Source organism: Metopolophium dirhodum, chromosome 1 (genome assembly GCF_019925205.1).
Source record: "Metopolophium dirhodum isolate CAU chromosome 1, ASM1992520v1, whole genome shotgun sequence".
NCBI classification, from domain to species: Eukaryota; Metazoa; Arthropoda; class Insecta; order Hemiptera; family Aphididae; genus Metopolophium; species Metopolophium dirhodum.
In genome coordinates this window covers 59,669,868-59,689,755 of record NC_083560.1, presented here as the reverse complement: position 1 = coordinate 59,689,755, position 19,888 = coordinate 59,669,868, and the positions used below count along the sequence as shown (strand labels likewise).

The 19,888-nt window shown below is 32.9% G+C and overlaps 1 protein-coding gene across 5 annotated transcripts in view; it reads right to left on the bottom strand.

Moving 5' to 3' along the window:
* LOC132935358 (probable nuclear hormone receptor HR38) overlaps positions 1-19,888 on the bottom strand; it is a 91,240-nt gene that overhangs the window by 3,494 nt on the left and 67,858 nt on the right. For all 5 annotated transcript variants that reach the window (XM_061001886.1, XM_061001888.1, XM_061001885.1 and 2 more), the window contains 5 exons: positions 14,324-15,333; positions 7,115-7,335; positions 3,340-3,641; positions 1,670-1,872; positions 1,122-1,300 (listed from right to left, as the gene is read on the bottom strand). In XM_061001886.1, the coding sequence (XP_060857869.1) occupies positions 1,122-1,300; positions 1,670-1,872; positions 3,340-3,641; positions 7,115-7,335; positions 14,324-15,333 (1,915 nt within the window). The remainder of the gene's footprint in view (positions 1-1,121; positions 1,301-1,669; positions 1,873-3,339; positions 3,642-7,114; positions 7,336-14,323; positions 15,334-19,888) is intronic.

The following is a 19,888-nucleotide window of genomic DNA, read 5'->3' as shown; positions in this document are numbered from 1 at the left end:
GTTTATCTTAACAATATTTTCCAAGTTATATTAATATTTAGGTACACATAGTCATACACTAACGCCAGGCGTCTTGACTTCATAGTAGACGGCGCGTGGCGTTACGGTTACGGCGGTCACTTTGTCAACGACTCTGTGAAGTAAGTGATACTTTGTGAGTCTAAATCTAAATGTGTCAATTTAGGTATTTGTTATATCTTTATGAGCCGATAAAATAAATGTTATTACATTTGTTTTGAAAATAGGAAAAGGGTAGCCAATTTGTAAATCTAATTTATCAAATTTGTATGGTAAAAAGGTTTAATTAGGTTAAGTAATTTATTTTTTTAAATTTTTTAAAATATCAATATTTTTGTATAGGTATCTAATTCAATTTAAAACGTAATTACTTATTTCAAAATATCCTTTTTGGGAACTTCCTGACATCAGTATATTTCTTAAATTATTTATTACCTATCCGGCTATCCATATAATTTTCACAATTTTTGTCATCCGTTTAACTAAAAACATTTTTTTTTATATATATATATATTTGTCAGGTCTTTCCGTTAAACCCTGTATATTATATTTATGTAACATAAAGTAATTATGACACTGCAGTATAATACGTGATATCTATATTAAGGGTTTTGATGTAGTTAATTTTAATGGCATTTTATATTTTAAATATATTTACTTATACAGGTACTAATTCAAAGTAGCTTACAATAGTGGTCTAATGTCAGTTACCTTTTTTTTATTTGTTTCGTTATATTATTATTATTAACCTAGAAAAACTGTTTCGTATTAAAAGCTTCTATGAAGAAAACTACAACCATATAAGGAAATCAATTTTTTTCAGTTAAACGAAACACTATATGAAATGTGTTACAACTTACAATATGGAGGCTGTGAGAAGTTAAAGAAATCTATACGTTCGGATTTTTTATCCTGATATCCGGATTATTTACGTTTTCCCGTTTTTGTTTGAATATTAAAATCACACACGTCATCAATAGAATAAAAATACTCAATCTTATATCCCGTCTTAAATACGTTACTGTATACAATATTATATAATATGATTGATATATTATAAATCAACAACATATACTGTAGTATTCAAAGATAAAAATGTATACCTGTGATCAGAGTTAAGGCACACAGGCAAGAGAAAGATGATATATCGATGTCCAGCGAGTGCAATGATTGACTGAAGTCCAATATAGCTTGTAGCCAATCGCCGAAACTCCGGTGGCACTGCTGTTTGTCCAGAACCACCCCATTACAAAATATTAGTTTCGTATCGGCGTATTTTGTCCTAGAGTAATCAAACAAGGCGTTAGTTTAATAACATCAAAATAATTAATAATAAATTCATTTTTTGAATTTTTATATACCTAGATAGGCACTAAAAACATTGAGAAAATACACTGTGATAGTATGCAAATTATTGAGAGTATATAGAAAATTTTAATGTGTTAAAAATAAATAAATTCATAAATTAGAATAAATTATGAGAAAGTGCACGTTTATCATGATAAACCGCGCTATTCGATGGATATATAGAGGGTGACTTAGGCGCTCTACATATTATATATATATTTTTTAAGAACATAAAAATTTAAATTGTTCATTTTGAATTTCCCATTTAAAATAGATCAAAATCGAATAATTAATCAACACGTACCTGTACGCGAGACGTAGAACGAATAGTTCCAGAGATGCCGACTGAAATAATAAATCTTGGTCCGATTTGCACAGAGTTTTGAATCCCGGTATCTTTTCGGCGAAATGTCTGATCACTTCCACGGACGTCGTGAGCAATCCAAAAAACTGTTGAATTTTTTCCGCTTCGGTGATCAGCGGTTCAAACGGTTTTGGCTCGTGATACTATAGAAAAAGAAAACCATCAATACAGTCATAATACGACTTAACCTAACGCCATGTTATTGTATAACTTTCTCGTATACGTAAATAATGATATATTATATTGTACAAGGCGATTATTTTGTATCGCAGTATACGCTTGACACCTTTTAAAGTTTTAACCTAGGCAGTCTGTGAGAACCCAACTCTAACATGCTGAGCCATAGAGTTGGGTCCGCGGTCGTGCTTAAAGAATATCCAGTGTTCTCCGATAACATAATCACCCTGTACGTATAATATAATATTGTAGGCACCAACAGCGCTGTACAATAATATCATAACACTCGAACGACAACAATAATTGTTGTCACCCGTACCATGTGTTCAAGTAGAAATGTTCACCACCCCCACGTGATTTTTTATTCGACAAACAGTCGATATATTATTATTATTATTATTATACCCGTTGCGTGGGAATTTATGACCAGTGCGAGTGTATTGCATTATCGTTTATTATTATTATTATTATTATTATTAACTAACAAGATTGAAAATAGATAGTAATATTATGTAAGAATAATACATAACACGGGGTGGTTAGACGCCTGTAGAGTTTATAAATATTTATCGTAATTATTATTGAATTATAAAAATATAATATACGTTTTTGTTGATATCAATGACGAAAAGTAAAAAAAATCTACGTGATTTACGCGAGGTTATAAATAATACAGAATTTGTATACGCTCACGGATAAATAGATATATTGTCGCGAATTTTGTGACTGATTTTTCTTTGATCAATATTTTGGACACAATCAATTTTTTCATAAAAAAAAAACGCAAACGATCGCTGTAAATTTGCTAAATTTAAATATTTCTTATCAATTCGTAACATACAATTATACAACTTAAATTCGGCTTTTATTATTATTTTTTAGGTTACAAACGTATATTATAATCGTCTATTAAATAATAATAATATAATCGCTATTCAATTTAAGCTGTTCACGAGGAGGTACTTAGGAGCCTACCCCTTTTCGTTCTACTATATAACATCGCGAATTGAACAGCCGAAAAGTATCTCTATAGTCTATAGCAGGGGTCATCAATTAATATTTTTGAAGGGCCACATTAGACATTTGGAAATTTTTCGCGGGCCATCAAAATTGCAGACGTCGTCGGTAAAAACCAATGAACAACAATGATAAATTACTACACTAGAACGTATAATATTAACGGTTATTACTTTTTTTCTCTTGTCTGCGGACCGGATATAATTAGTCCGCGGGCCGCCATTTGCAGGTGACCCCCGGTCTATAATATAAGTACCTATATGACATATGTTTATATCGTAATAAATCAATCACGAATGCGAATAGTGAGCAAAGGGCGTTTAGGCGCGACGCGTTCGAACTGAATACTCGAAGCAAATTAAATAGGTTTCGGGCATTTTAAAGTTTCAATTTTCAAAACGAGCGGCATTTGTCACCTGCGAGTAGTCCAACGACGAGAAGTCCGGATTGGTGTCGACGTGGGCCCGGACGAGCGCTGTGATGAGCGACACCGGCGGGCTGGGCGGCGACCCGTGTGGCGACTTGGGCTTGGACGGCAACCGGCCGCGGCGGCCCTTCAGCGAGTCGGTTCGCACCACCTCCTTCACCATGCCCACCTGCAGGCACTTCTGAAATCGGCAGAACTGGCACCGATTTCGTCGGCGCTTGTCCACCGGACAGTTCTTGTCGGCCAGGCAGACGTACTTGGAGCCCTTCTGCACGGTCCGTTTGAAAAATCCTACACGACAGCCAAATGCAATGGTATAAATCGTTATGCAATAATATTATTATTATACGGTCTTTACCCTAAAGAGTACGTCGTATCCATAGATAATAGAAGAATGGCCATGTTAATAAATACAACGCAATAAGAGAGAGGTCGCGGTCTTTAATGGGGAAGAGAGAAAGGCGATCTCTCACTCCCGCTGTAAGTGGACTTTTATAATATGTTATGTTATATAATACGTATTATGTATTAATGTATTGTATGTTACATTACAGGGACTGGAACCTTTTGAATTTATCGGTATCGGTTCCGGTACTGGTTCTCCAAAAATAATAGAACTGTTCTGGTTCGGTTCTGGTTTTCTGATAAAAAAAAAAGGAATGGGTTCCAAAAAATGTCGGTACCGGTTCCAGATAATTTAGGTACCGGAAAGTATAATAATTTTAAATATCTATCCGGAATGCTGGTTTAATTAATAGTATGAGAAATATTAGAAAACTCATATGATAGTTATATCACATAGTTTATACACAAAACAGTAATACCATTAAATTACGGTAAATAAAATTTATTTCATTTAAAAATTCCGGTTAGGTTGTGGTACTTTATTTATTAAAATAAAGGTTTCGGTTCCGGTTCTGGTTCTTAAAATTGTAATATTAAATATTATTTTTTTTAATATTATATTTGTAACCGCAAATATAATTCCCGTGTGATAAGGTTGCATCCATTCTTCTATTATCTATGGCCGTACTCGTATGTGTTGTCTCCGTCTTACGCACGTACGACATAGCAAATTTTCGTTCACATGTTTCAATAGTATATTAGTGTGCTGTTATTGGTTTTGATATTAGAGTGAATTTACCTATTATCAACTTTAAGGTACGAACACTATCCGTGTTCTCTCGATTGGGTTTTGACGATATTTGAATTTTCAAGTGTATTACAAGCAATTTCAAATTATTAATATTTACATACTCATAACTCACTTAAAAATTAAAATATCGTAAAGAATCGATCAAGAGAACACCGGTAATGTTCTTAACTAAAAGTTTAATAATTAGTAAATTCACTCTAATATCAAAATTAATAGTACACTAATACACTATTGAACATGGTGGACGAAAATTGGCTATGTCGTACGTATGTAAGACTGAGCAACATAATATTATGTGGGTACGAGTGTACGACTCGGGTCTATTAAGAGAACGTTATACACGCATGGTGGGTTTCCCCCAACTTAGCAAATTTTACGATTAGAATATAATCCATTTAACTCTTTTATATTTAGTATTATTATACAGTTAACTTATCTACTGTCAAATTTAAATTTAAGGCTATTATCTAGGGCATCATGTAGCATTGCCGGCGCCTGATCCATGGTTCCGCCTGAAACTGCTTAGTCCTATCACTTAGCCTGACCCTAATAAATGTTAACGTTTTAATTTGGTCATGTTTTCCAAACTAAAATTAAATAAACTTTTTTCTTTTTCATTTTTAGTTTACGGATAAAATCCAATATTGTAAAAAGATTACAATATGTACAACGACCGAAGTTACATAATTAATATAGATAACATAACTTGTCAAATACGGAAGAGAAAATGAAAAATCAGTAATTGCAATGTGCGTTTTTATAATATTTTTGTTTTATAATGAAAGCCAAAAATATTGTGATTTGAAACAAGTCTACAAAAATGATTGATGGTTAAACTAAATTACGAGTTATAAGTATAGTTATGATCAATAGATTGATGGTACCTTGTGTTAATATAAATCGATATAAATCGAGTTATTCCAGATTTGTAAACGGTAATTTAAATTAGGATTGGCATTCGGTCGGTCAAATTTTTAAGAAAAGTGCGTCGTGGGTTTGAGGGTGACTGAATGCATATAGTGACTATATAGCGCATAGGTAATTATTAATCATGTATACCTATTATAATAAAATCGCAATCATTAATGATGATACTTGACATTTTCGAAATAATTTTTTATATACCTATACTAAATGGTTGAAAAATATAATATAATATTATGCAGTTAAGTTATATTATCTAATGACAGTACAGACACTATAGACATTATTTGATTGGTTGTTCAAACGAGAGCATTCAAATAATATGTTATTTAATTTTAAATTTTATATGATCCTATAAGTTATGTGTAGTTTATTGTTAATAATAAAGTACAATATTCGATAATATAGGTGCCTAAAATTTGTTATCAGATTTCGAAATAAATAAATTATGGTATGGACAACAAAAATGCTCTATTTGACGTCCCAATGCCTTATATTTAAGCGATTATTCACATATCGTATATATACCTACAGCAGAACCAGCATTTAGTTTAATTACCTATACAATACCGCTGACCAAAGATCGTAAGAGGGAACGTAAAAATATTGAGTCCACTGTTAGACCTATCATATATGAATATGTGTAATGAAAAAAGTTCATAATATAATGTTTAAATTATTATATTATTATATCCCTACATCATAATTTTATTACAATTTTCTATGACTGTCTATTGAAATTTCTTAAAAAACAATGAATAAAAACTATTTAAATATTGACTATACCTAGTACAAATTATAATAATATAATTATAGTTATGTAATAGTATAGCCTTCAATCGGCTTCCGCAAGGATCAGTTGTTAGGTCATCAGTAGTATTTGGAACGTTTTTTTTTTTTTGATAAAACCAATTTTGTGTGAAATTCGATTTGTTCAAAAATAGTCTAGCACACGGTCGAACTTATTATTTAATTTTCCAAGAAACTAACACGATTCACCCTTCTGAAGTAGATCATAACACACGTGTTAAAATCTACAGAAAACGTGAAACTTTTGGAGTGCCTTCATTTGTCGAAAACTAAAACGCTATTTCCGGGTTGAAAAAAATCATAATTGCCAAACCAACTGAGAACGATATCATAAAAATATTTTAAGAATAAATTGACCGGCTTCGACGTTATTGCATGACTACGTTGGTACTTCGTATGCCAATAATGAATAAAAGTGATAGACGATAGTGATAATAATAATATCAGTGATCAGACCATATCAGGTGTGTGCAGTCTCAAATCACGGACGCAGAAAGAAAAATAAGTGACAACAATTTATTATATCTGGCAAATATTTTTAATTACCAGATAAAAATGTATACTTACGCCTATTATTAGATATTATATCGGTTTTATAAAACCGTTATTACTGGAGCAGAAGTTACAAATATGTTTTTGGGAGATACGACAGAATCACTATTATAAAGCAGCCACACACTAAATTTATAATTTCGTACCACACAAGAAAACAACGGTAGATAATACCATTGATAATGAATATTAGTATTAATTAATATTAGAATTTATAATCAATGGTAATACACGTCGTATACATGACTAAATTATAGTTGCAGTAGTCATATCACAGACTAAAAAAAAATTGTAAATACTTTACTCGCGTTAAGTCGCTTACCTTTACATCCTTCGCACGTGCGCACCCCGTAATGCTGGCACGCGGCCGTGTCACCGCACACAGCGCACAATTGGGACGGCGAAGACGGAGCAGTGGCCACGGCAGTGGCGTTCCTCTGCGGCATAATACAAGCGGCGTCTGGCGTAGGCGGTGAACATTCGACAGGCACGGTCACCGACAGTGTGTTGATGCAGTGCCGTAATTTTGGTGACAGGGAATTGCTGTAAAGTGAATTAACAATAATTATCAGTAATAGTAACTACAATAACGATAACTTGACGGCATGCTCGGTGTTTAAAAACAGCTGATAGAAAGAGAGAGAGAGAGAGAGAGACAGAGATAGAATTAGAAAGAAGACGTGCTGTACATACATGCTCAAGGGCATGTCTGGAATTTTGATCCAAGCTCATAAACTCAGTGGCGCAACTCAGTTGGGGAGTTTTGGGTGGAGGTTTAAAGTCTTGCCAAATTGTAGGTTTATTTTAGCATTTTAGCTCTCCCCAAACATTTTTACCAATTATTTTTTTAAAACGTTATAATAACTATGACTTTCATCAATTAACGCAAATCAATAACTACCTACTTATTTTATTTATATTTTATATTGTGATAATAAATTGTTTCAAGCAATAATAAATATGCTATTATTATATTTCTTGCTGCTTAAGTGTAATTAATGCATAGTACCTACCATATAATTTTTTTTTTGTTTTTATAAAAATAACTGCGTAGTTGTGTTTACGTGTTTTATTTTATTTTGAGAAAACCATAATATGTTCTATGATAAGACATAGGTACAGAATTGAAGATGAGCAATAACAAATTATTGTATTTTAGTTTAATTATTAATTATTATGATTGAATATGGTATTTGATTATCATGATATACAGTGCACGCTTATATATTTATTTCAAAATGCAAAAGCTTTTAAAATATTTAGCTACATTATTAATTATATTAAATTATTTTATATTTATGACACAATAAATAGGCTTACCTATTATAGTATTAAAACTGATAAATGATAATTATTCAATGATAATTTCAATCAGAAATATATTATATACACATAATCTATAATACCAATGATAGTTTTCGTCAAAAGTTTAAATCAAAATTAAGCATGAAAATACCAATATGCAGCGCATTTCTCATACAGCTATCTAAATTGCATCTTTTTCTAAATATCTTTAAAAATTGCTATCCACTCTGAAAATTCGTTTCATACATCAAAGAACTCAAAAATTGAATTTCATTTTTATAATTCTTTTTTTTATGGTATTTTTTGTATATTTTATTTAAATGGTTATTATTTGATAACATTTTTATCATAGACTATCTCACTAAAAAGAAAACAATTAAATTGGTATTGTTCATTTTGCTTTGTCAAAATTGTTATTACGTAGGTATTATGGTTTTACTTTACCTAAATACTATACGAAAGTGGTGATGGCTGCATGAAGCTCTGACAAACAAAAATATGTTCGTCACTTGCAGGCAGATATAATATTATATACGAGTAAAGATACTAGATAGGTAATTTTATTTATGACTTGCATTAATAGCGATAGAGCCAAATTATGTAAATTTAAATAATACTTTTTTTTAAGTTTTGTATTAGGTATGACAATAATACCAATAAGTGCATGAAATCTTTTTTAAAGGCATTTTCGCGGTTTTTAGGACATTTAAATCTACACTCTACTCGTGAGTCATGGACTATATAATATTATATACAGTAAAATCTCTCGGTTGCTGAAATTATGTACGCTATTCGGAGGCATCCATTAAAGGGTGTGTCCGCTTTTTAAAGGTGTTTAGAGGAGAGGTTTCACTGTATTTTGTATCTATTAATGTTTTCTTTCCATTGCATTATAGCTATAATAAGCCAATACGTAAGTTATGTATGTGATATATTATAGTACCTATATAATAATTATTAATTATAATATTATATTATTTTATAATGTATATTACATTCTTAGAAACGATGAACACACATCATATAAACTAAAGGTTAAATTATGGTCCCTGGTTAAATATATCAGGTATGATAGGTAAGTAGTAAGTACTGAATTTGGTACAAGAAACAGCGAGTGACGAGTGTTGTAGGTGTTTGTCAGATTATTTTTCGTTAAGATGGTGGGACGGGTTGATTTTTCTGCAAAGAATAAGAACGCTTCTGCAACCAGTGGGTACGCGGAACACTGTTTGAGCTCGATCGGTTGCAATAAAAGAAAGAGGGAGATGTGAGTTTTACCAGAGATTCCGATTGATTTCGTTTGTCGTGGGGTGTGGGGTCTCAAAAAAATCACAGTTATGAGTACGTGACAAAAATTGTTCAACCGCAGTCTTAGTTTATAGCCAACCGGGACAACCGGGAAACTCAGCGAACAGCCTCACCGACCAAAAGCGTATTAGAAAATTTACCACCCATACCAATCATACCATATTATTTAATTTGTTCTATTTATATAGAACAATTTATTGAGATGGATAGTTTATGCAGATCTATCTGTTCGATAATGTGTTTCTGATGCATATTATAATCGATATTGTATAAATATAAAATTAAAAGATTGTACCATATAAATATAATATGAGCTGCCATTAGATAAGTCATAATCAAATAACATTTGATTAGGTACCCTTTATATTTGTATTAACATTAAATTACATGGTACATTCATTACCATATATCTCGTAAGTATGTTTTAATATTTGTTCAAAGTTAATAACTCTTTTGTTTGTAGAAAATATATCTATTGATAATATTCGTTTGATGATTTTAACCTTTTAAGTAATTGAGCTTATAACGTTCTTTTTGTAATTATTGAATATATGTATATTCTTATACTATTATTTCTTCTACATGAATTATAATTAGGTTTTTTTTATATAATAATAACTTAATAATAATATATTATGTTGTACAGTTATTATCAAACGTTGGTATTAATGCTGCCAAATTTTGCGAATTTTCTATTCTGACGAAAAAAATGTATTTATAATCAGTTAAAAATGACAAAATGTGTATATTATTATTTTGCAATATCGCTTAATGTTTACATATATTATAATACAGAATTATTCAAAATTAATCATCCGATGCTTTGCCTTCGGAACCCTACGTCACCTTATCTTACGATTCTTACGTCATGTGACTACTTATTTTGGTGATATACAATATACATATGTTAAAAATAGTGTGTATATAGTATATTGAACCATCATTAGCAACCACAGAAGAGTTAGACAATCAGCAAAGTCAATTACAACGGATATGATGCATGGAATTAATTTGAGTTCCGACTAGATGTCGTTGGTGTGACCAAGAGAAGCTATGTACAACATTCATTTTTTTTCATTAGGTTTTAAGTCTTCGATTACTGAAGTCATTAGCCTATAAGGTTGGTGCGGTTGGTACGGTTGGTTAGGAACACTTGTATGTGTGGCGAGGTTTTTGCGCACTACAAACCCGGGTGGTCACCCATCCGAGAACTTGTGGCAGCGGCCATTGCTTACTCTCAATCATTTCGCACGAGTGATTGATTTCAGCCACTAAGACGTGCTGAGCCAAGCAACATTAATTATATCCTATAGGTACTATCAATTAAATTAAAAATATTATTCTTTTATTTGATGTATCATTATTACTCTAAACCTAAAAATTAAAAATATACAAGCATTTGAAATCGGTTGATGAATCATTTTGAATGAAGCCTGTATTATAATATGTAACGAATAATGCGTGATAATAGAAAGCATCCTAAAATACAATAATTTTAAAAAAGAAACGCGTCTTGCAATATTCAAATCCAGACCTGATTATTATCATTATTGTCGTTGTTGTTATAAACGTACCTAAAAATATTTTACAGAGTACGCATTCTAATCATATCCGAATCAATAAGAAATTTAAATCTTAAATGTTGTTTGCATTTTTGCATTTCTTTTCTATTTTTTTTTCAATTCAAGCTAACCGTGTATATATACAATAACTTAACAACACCTATTAACTGATTGATAAACGGTTAGTGGAAATTACATTGTGTCATAATACAATGTAGTGAGTAGGTACCCACGCAATAATTGTACGGTTATTGGTTGGTGCGTGGTAAGGCAGACCCGGGAAAAGTGTATTTCAAAGTTATTTTGAGTTGTTAAAATGGTGTTATTTTTGCCGGGTTCATTCTTTCTTGAATAAAATTTTTTATATTTTAGATTCTGAGCGAAGCGATGAATGTATTGATTTTACAATGATGTGTGTTTTTTTTTTATTTTTTTTTATTTTTTTTTAGGACAGTAAAAGTGCTTGGATTTTCTTCAACAGTAACTTTTCTGATAGGAAAGTGAATTTTGTTGGTACTTTGGGGGGTCAAAAGTAAGAATTTCCCAGTAATTTTCAAAAGCGACGTGAAAAACAAAAGAAAAATTATGGAAAAACAGGAATTTTTACGCAAAATCTGTTTTTGAGAAAATCGATTTTGGTTTTTGGTGTAACTCTAAAACAAATGACCGTAGAGACATGAAATTTTGACTGAATGTTTATAATTGCATTTCCTATACACCATAACATTTTCCAAATATTTTGACCTATTTTGAGCTGTTTACGGACATTGTCAATTTTCATTTTTTTTAGTTTTTTTTTTATAAATATCAATAAAATTTTACCTGTTGAGTAAAAAAGCTTGAAAATATAATAGAAGGCTCCTAGGTTATTGTTTCAAAGGCAGATGAAAAAAATTAAAAATCCTTAGTCACAGTTTTTATTTATAAGCATTTAAAGTTCAAATTTTGACAAAATACGGAAAAATCACGAAAATTAGCAAATTATTTTGAGTTGAGAATTCATAAAAATTTTTCTTTTTAAATCTAAGATTTGAAAATGTAATATAAGATTACTCATAAGTTTGTCTACCTTTATCAAAAAAAAAAAATGTCCACAAGAAACTTAAATTAAATTTTTATGAGCGTCTGAAATTTATTTATAATTTTGATATTCACTCGATTTCTCATGTAACAATTTTCTTATTTTATTGTAATTAAAAAACGATTGATTGTAGATACTTGAAAATTTCACTGAATATTTAGGTATATTAACATTTTCTATACACCATAAAATTTTAAAAATATGTTGACTCTTTTTGAGCTGTTTACGGACATTGTCAGTTTTAAATTTTTTTAGTTTTTTTCCTATAAATATCAATAAAATTTTATTTGTTGGGTAAAAAAGCGTTAAAATTTAATATAAGGCTCCTGATATATCGTTCTAATAGCAGTTGAAAAATATTAAAAATACATAGGCACAATTTTTTTTTTATATGCATTTAAAGTTCAAATTTTGACAACATTTATCAAATTTATAATTTATTAATTATTTTGTAGTTAAAAATGTATAAAATGTTTAACTTTTATGGCTAAGGATTGAAAATAACAAGACTCCACGTAAATAGGTTAGGTATTTTTATAGGTATTAAGTGTTTTGGAATAAAAATACGAATACAAATTTAGTACCTACTAGAGAATTTAAAACACGTACATTAATTTACTGTCAACCATTATTTTAAAAGTTTTTGAAATATCAAACAAGTATTTAAGCTAGTGTAACTAGTGTCTAGTGTTACATGCATTCGAAAACTTAACAAGTCTGCAGGTTACAGTGTCATTAAATTGTACAGGTACACGATGGTTTTTATTCACCGTTATTCAAAATCTCATTCCTTTGCCCGCGGGTTTCCCACACATGATAGATAGGTATAGACACCAACATAGATGCCGAATTCCGCGAAATTGAAATAGGTAAGTATTTAAATTTCGGCATAGATCCAATAATCACGGTAACCTTACACGGGATATTCATAATGAATATAAAATAATATATATTGTATTACGCACACTTCGTCACTTACAACCGACGTGGATCGGTGTGATGTATTATGATAGAATATTATGGTACTGCTATAACATCTACCTACGTGATATTGAACGCGATTTGACGAACGACGACAACGGTTGTATTTATTCGCAATGTATATGAGGGTTGTTTCCGCGATAATAGCTCGGAAAGCCATTTTCCCATGCACGGCGCGTACCCGCAGTATTATATAAAAATATATTACGTGGGTAAAGCGAACGGATATCGAATTCGATTGTTGTCGAGTTGTCGAATAAAAAAAAATAAACATTTCCAAGTGATAATAATAATAAATGATAGGTATTATATTTTTGTAGGGATGTGTTTTACATTATACAGATATAACACGCATGTAGGTCAGTACAAATGTATATTAATATTTAATATTTTTTATAATATTCAAGTGAGAAAAAAATTCAAAAAAATATTATAATTATAAATGTTTTTATCGTATGCTTTTATACTCTTATATACCTACCAATATTTATCGAACAAATATCAATTAAAAACAGGCCATTAACTACGTCACCTCCTCAAACTACTAAACGCGCTAAATATAATTTCTTCCCTCCCTCATCCACAAGTCAACAGACACGCCTATAAGTACCTATACCATCGATATTTATAACTTATGAATGAGGCATTGTGTAAAAATCTGATAACCAACACCGCTGATACCATGGTATGTGCACCGTTAAACGCGATCATTGCACCTCTTCACACTTTAGTTTAAAATATATTGGTTTCTTATTATCGCTCAGAATCGCTTCTGTGCGAATGAGAACCATCGTTTCTCTCTCCATTGTATAGGCTAAAAGTCCAAAAAGATTCCTATGAAGATAGCTGGATTGCCGTATCCATATATGCATTAGTTATAATATGTTTAATTATCAATGATCCATACGGTGTAATATGCGAATAATAATAATAATAATAATAATAATAATTAGGTCTTGGAAGTTGTAGGAGCTGCATATCATTCTATATTCCCTCGATTTATAGCAGAAATCAAAGCTATATCCAATGGTGAGTTTAAAAATACATATTTAGCATATTTCGTTCATTTTAGTGGGAAAATGTATATTATATTTCTTGATTTTCATACGCATATCAATGCATAGGTATTTAATATTTTCTAAAGCGGTGTGTTTTAATAATAATATTAAATATAAAACTCAATATTATTTAACTGAGGTTTTTTTTGCATATTTGAAATTTTTCCATGCATAGTTCTCCCTTTTTAGCTCCTACAACTTCCAAGGCTTAATAATAATATATAATTTGGACTCACCTGGCGGACGGATCGGTGGCAGTCCTTAGCGCCAACACTGCAGCGACCGACGAAGTCCTCGAGCTCCTGTTGGCGTCCACCAAAGCGGCGTTGTTGACGACGTGCTGCAGCTGCTCGGTGGCCGCGTCAATCATCAGAGACGTGGCCGTTGGCCGCGGCGTCGGCGGCGGCTGAGGCACTTGAAGAGACTGTTGTTGTTGATGGTGGTGCTGGTGATTTACAGCGACGACGACGTGTTGCTGCTGCTGCTGTTGTTGTTGCTGCTGCTGCTGCTGCTGTTGATGGTGGTGTTGTTGTTGGTGGTGGTGGTGATGCTGTGGATGGTGTCGCTTGGGCGACATGACACCCTGCACGTGATCCAACATGGGTTCGAACACGGACGCTGTGCCGCTTTGATCGGCGGTCGGCGAATCGGGCGGCTGCTGAGAAGGCGGCGGCAACGCGCCCGGAAAGTGTTGAAAGTGATAGTTGAAATGTATGAGCGGCGGGGCCGGGGCCGGCGGTCCGTGATGGAGGTGCTGGTGCTGCTGTCCGTTGTGTTGCTGCTGCTGGTGTTGTTGGACATGGTGTTGGTGTTGGAGCTGATGATGAACCGGCTGTGGCTGTGGCTGCTGCTGCTGATGATGAAGCTGCTGCTGCTGCTGTTGTTGTTGTTGTTGTTGTTGTTGTTGGTGGTGGAGGTGTATATGGGGGTGGTGGTGTTGTTGATGATAAGCGGCTGATGCGGTCATGGTCACCGCGGCCGCCGCAGCGGTTTGCGCACCGTAATCCTCTTCCATTTTGAACCCTACGCCCGCGCCCGTGGCGGCGTACGTCTCCTGGAAACTCGGCAACTGGAGGCCCGACGCACCATTGTGCTGGTGCTGTTGCTGGTGATTCGGTTGCTGTTGTTCGGCCGCGTCCGTCAGCACTGCATGTACGTCCGTCAGCGAGTCGATCTCCTCGTTCAGCGGCAGCTCGGAATACGAACCGGACAGCAGTTCGGCAAAACTGCTCGGCGTGAATGAGGTCTGCAACGTGACGAAATACGCACAAAACCGTGACGTTCGATATAAAATGGAATATGATAGATTTAAAACAAGTAGATAGTAATAGGTAGTTGTCAGTGGCGTATTTACGGGGGGTGGGGGGGGGGGGGTCTATGGGGTCCGAACCCCTCCCATTGACTCATGTCTCGTACATGTTCAATTTTGTGTTTTTTTATGATTAAAAAAACAAATTTTAGGAATGATTACGAATACTTACGAAGGATTTTGTAAAAACTTTTCGGTCCTTCAACTGTCAAAATGTTCAATTAATATCGTGATTTTTATTTTGTTATAAATTTACATTGCCAGTATCAGATTGTGAATTTGCACAGTATTTACATGGCCACAGCAAATCTCAAAATCCCCGTTTGAGAAACTCCCCAGGTTGGGCTAGGAGGGTGAAAAATACTTTACGACCTATTCTCGTACCTATACGAAATGTACAAAAATTTCTATCCGAATCGGTTAAGCCGTTAGGTACGGAGGAGTTCGTACACTAACACCGTGAGACTAACGGTCCGTGACACGAGATTTTTATATATTAGATGATTAGAAACTCGAAAATTGTACATGGACTTATAAGCTCCCCACGGCTCTGTGTTCTGAAAATGACCTGGGCCCTCCCCACGACAAATTTCTAAATACGTAGTTGTAGTACCTACTTGGTTCGATCGATTGACAATCGTTTACATATTATAATAGGTATGGGTGATCCATTTAAAACGTAAGACACTTAAGTGTTAGACATTTTACACTTCTTATTTAAAAAACTTTTAACGTTGATTTCAACTTAGGTACTTCGATATATTATAAAAACAGAATTTTTGACGATTATAGTTTATTAGTAGTTATAAATATTTCAAGTTTTTATGAGCGGAGTGGAGTGGTTCCGTGATACTTTCCCCGCACAACACTAGTCCACTACTTCGCTCATCTAAATATTAATTATTAATATTTATAACTACACTGAACTATATACTCGTCGTCCGAAATTTAATTTTTATAGATCGAAATACTCCAACAAATATTTTGCATAGGAATGTGAAATTAAAAATGTATGTTGTCATTCTAAACGGTGGAAAATGTAAAAAACTACAACGATAAAATGTAATAAAAAAATATAATTTTTTCCCTGAAAATATGTTGTTTTATAGTGACTTAAAATTATATACAAAGGAAATATTTTCAAAAACGTTATTGTTTTCAGAAATAATGATGAATGTATCCCGTTAAACGGATCACCCCGAATAATATTATAATCACACGTCCAAGACTGCACCGTGAATGTACATCACGTGTAATAAACGACAAAAAGAAAAGCACTTGGTGGCCTGGGAAGGTTTGATGGATGCATGAATAGAGTCATAGAGACGACGGACTTACAGGACGCGGTGGCCCTCCAGTGGACGAGGGAATCATCATGTGACGAGGAACTATATGCATTCACGGGTATCGAGATGGACGTGACTTTAGGACATTATGCGAATTCGAGTAAAACAAATAGACCTTAAATCTATACAGGTACATCATAATATCATGGTAAGTATATAAGCGTGTATATATGATATTATAATATATTTTGACGAGTTAAACGGAAAATTATTTGTAATCATGTACTATTATAATAGATATCACACCCTCAACACATTATACAATAAATCATATTGTAGAAGAACACAAAAATAATTGTTGATTTTGAATAATATTATTGTGATTCGAGTTTTCTCGTGGTCTCGAGGTTATACGATGCTATAGGTATATTATGTCGCATATCATAATGGAAAACTTTAAAGTCAGATTATTTACTTACTCAAAACTAGTCAAAACGTATACATATTAATATGTTTCCGAGTTGCTACACAAAAAAATATACGTATATATTAGCACCTATATTATGGACCGTCCAGGCGCTAATCTTGGAACTCGGCAACAGTTATAATTTTTGGTGGTCAAAAAACCATTTTATATTAAATTACAGTACTCGAGCTAGATATTTAAAAAAAAAAAAAAATCGTTTGACGGTTGCAAGTGCCAAGATGAGACGGACGTTCTGCCTACCAATCTATACCGACCGTGCGATACAAACATTTTAATATGTATTTTATCGATTTACCTTAACCACTGGTCCACGGATGACACTTCGGAGACCGCACACCTACAATATCACCTAGGTACGATAGACATTCGCGAACATACGATAAGGTTCGTAGGTACCTCCTAGCAGTACGTCAAAATATTATTATTGTAATAAATGTATAATACCGTGGTCGGAACTCCACTCGGGAGGAGCTGTTCGGCGCTCGCCCGATCAAACACTTCTTTTTTTTTTACCGCGGAACGACTATACTCTGTCGAGAGATCACAATACCTAATAATTATAATATTATTATCTTACGCGAAACATATACGTTCAAACGCTATTCGTATAAGCACACTGCACACACACTGAGTTCGCGTCGACGGCGGGCGTGTCGCCTATGATGATAATAATAGTATGATTATCGCCGTCGAATTATACCTATAATTGTGTTGGCCGTCGTCGGACACAAATCGCCATCACTCGTGTCATTAAAACGTCGTTATGACCGCAGATAATACGCGATCGTATAGAATAATACGATAAAATGTATATTGTGCACAGACGTCGATCAATCGGAACCGCCGTGTGTGTTTTTTTCATCAATTATCTGAATAATAATTGTAATAATAATATTATCTGTGCGGACCGCGATCTCCGGACAACGCAATAAGCGCTATTATAAAGACTGAACTGCGCAAACAATCACGACCGATATTATGAAAATATGCACCGCACGTAAATGTCACGCACGATATTATTACATACATTTTCACGCATGTTTTAATATTATTATTATAAAATAGGTAACAATATATTGATGATGATAATATATAACAATATCAATAATGTCATGTGGAATATAGAACCGAAATCGATCTACGCCTAATATCTTAGGTATTATAATATAGTCGAATGTCATCGCGTTTACGCTTTTTGTTATCCATTATATTTGGAAAAGTATCCGAAACTCAAAACAACGTACTTGTATTTTAACCCGAATAGTTCGTCCATTTTAATCTTTCAATACTATGTCGACGTTTTCCGATCCACTTTACCACAGGTATTAATATGTATAGTATAATGACTGTATAGGGTAAACATATTTATAAAAAAATATGTCACAAACAATTTTTATTCTAAAAAAAATATCTCTAAAAATTGTTTATATATTTTTTTAAAGATATTATTGAGATAATGTTTTTTGTAAGGTAGTTTTTGGATCTTGCGAGTTCATCACACTGCGTAAGTGTACACAATTAAGTCTCAGTATAATGTAATATTATGTTGCCAATACGACCATGTTGTACTGCATATATGCTTATTGTAGACAATAATTGTTATCAGAATTCAGAAATCGTTCTACAAAAGACAGTTGTTTATAACTATTGACTTCGGTTTCAATAATTCAATATAAAATAATTGTAAAAATATTGTGTGTCGCGTACATATTTTTCATTCACGCATACCGTCCCGTTTGAAGTTTGTCGGGACCAGGGCACATGTGGATCAAAAACGGGATGGTAATGTTTCAAACGGGACTCATGGTCACCCTACTGTGTACTAATAAAGTATGGGATGCATGGGGTTGACTAAATATTTGAATTGCTCGAATGTGTGCGTCGTATGTTATTATTATGCCAGTATATTCAGTATTGTAGTTGTAGAAGATAACTCTCTTTCATTTCCTGAAAATTATGTTTATTCGGTATAATATTGACTCAAATCAATTGAAACCTTTGAATGTTTTGTTTTTTCCTCCGTATAGCAGATGAAAATGAGATGGTAGATTTATTTTATTTCTAGGAATTCAATACATCCGCGACCGTATATACGGAATGTAAACAGAACTATCGGTGGTTTTGAAAACACGACAACTACCTGCAGTAAGATTCAAAACAACTACTTTTTAAATTAAATACACTGGTACTTTATATTAGGTGTAGGCGGTATTGTTATTATTGTGATAGATCCGATATTATATATATATATGGGCGTAGGTTCTTATTTCGATTGTCGGATTATGCACGTGTTAGCTTGCAGTGGGCTGAATGGTATTATAGGTATGTGATTAAAAGAGTGCGATTCCACATTATTTTACGTTTTCAAAGAGTAAAAATAAATTAAAAAGGTGGGCAAGTGGGTGTCACTCTGCTGAACAGTAGGTTACAAGTGGGTTACTGTGTGGACTGTGTTAAATCCGAATTCAATGATATATTGTATACGAAAAACGATTCTGAGCGAAGTCTGCCTATGATATATTATACTAAGTATATTTGATGATATTATTGTGAATAAAGCAATTTACCTATTTACGTGGAACCTTGTTTTAAATTTTCAATCCTTAGCTATAAAAGTTGAGAATTTTATACATTTTTAACTGCAAAATTATTTTAAAATTTAAAATTTGATAAATTTTTTCAAAAATGGTTATAAAAGAAAATCAGTGCATATATATTT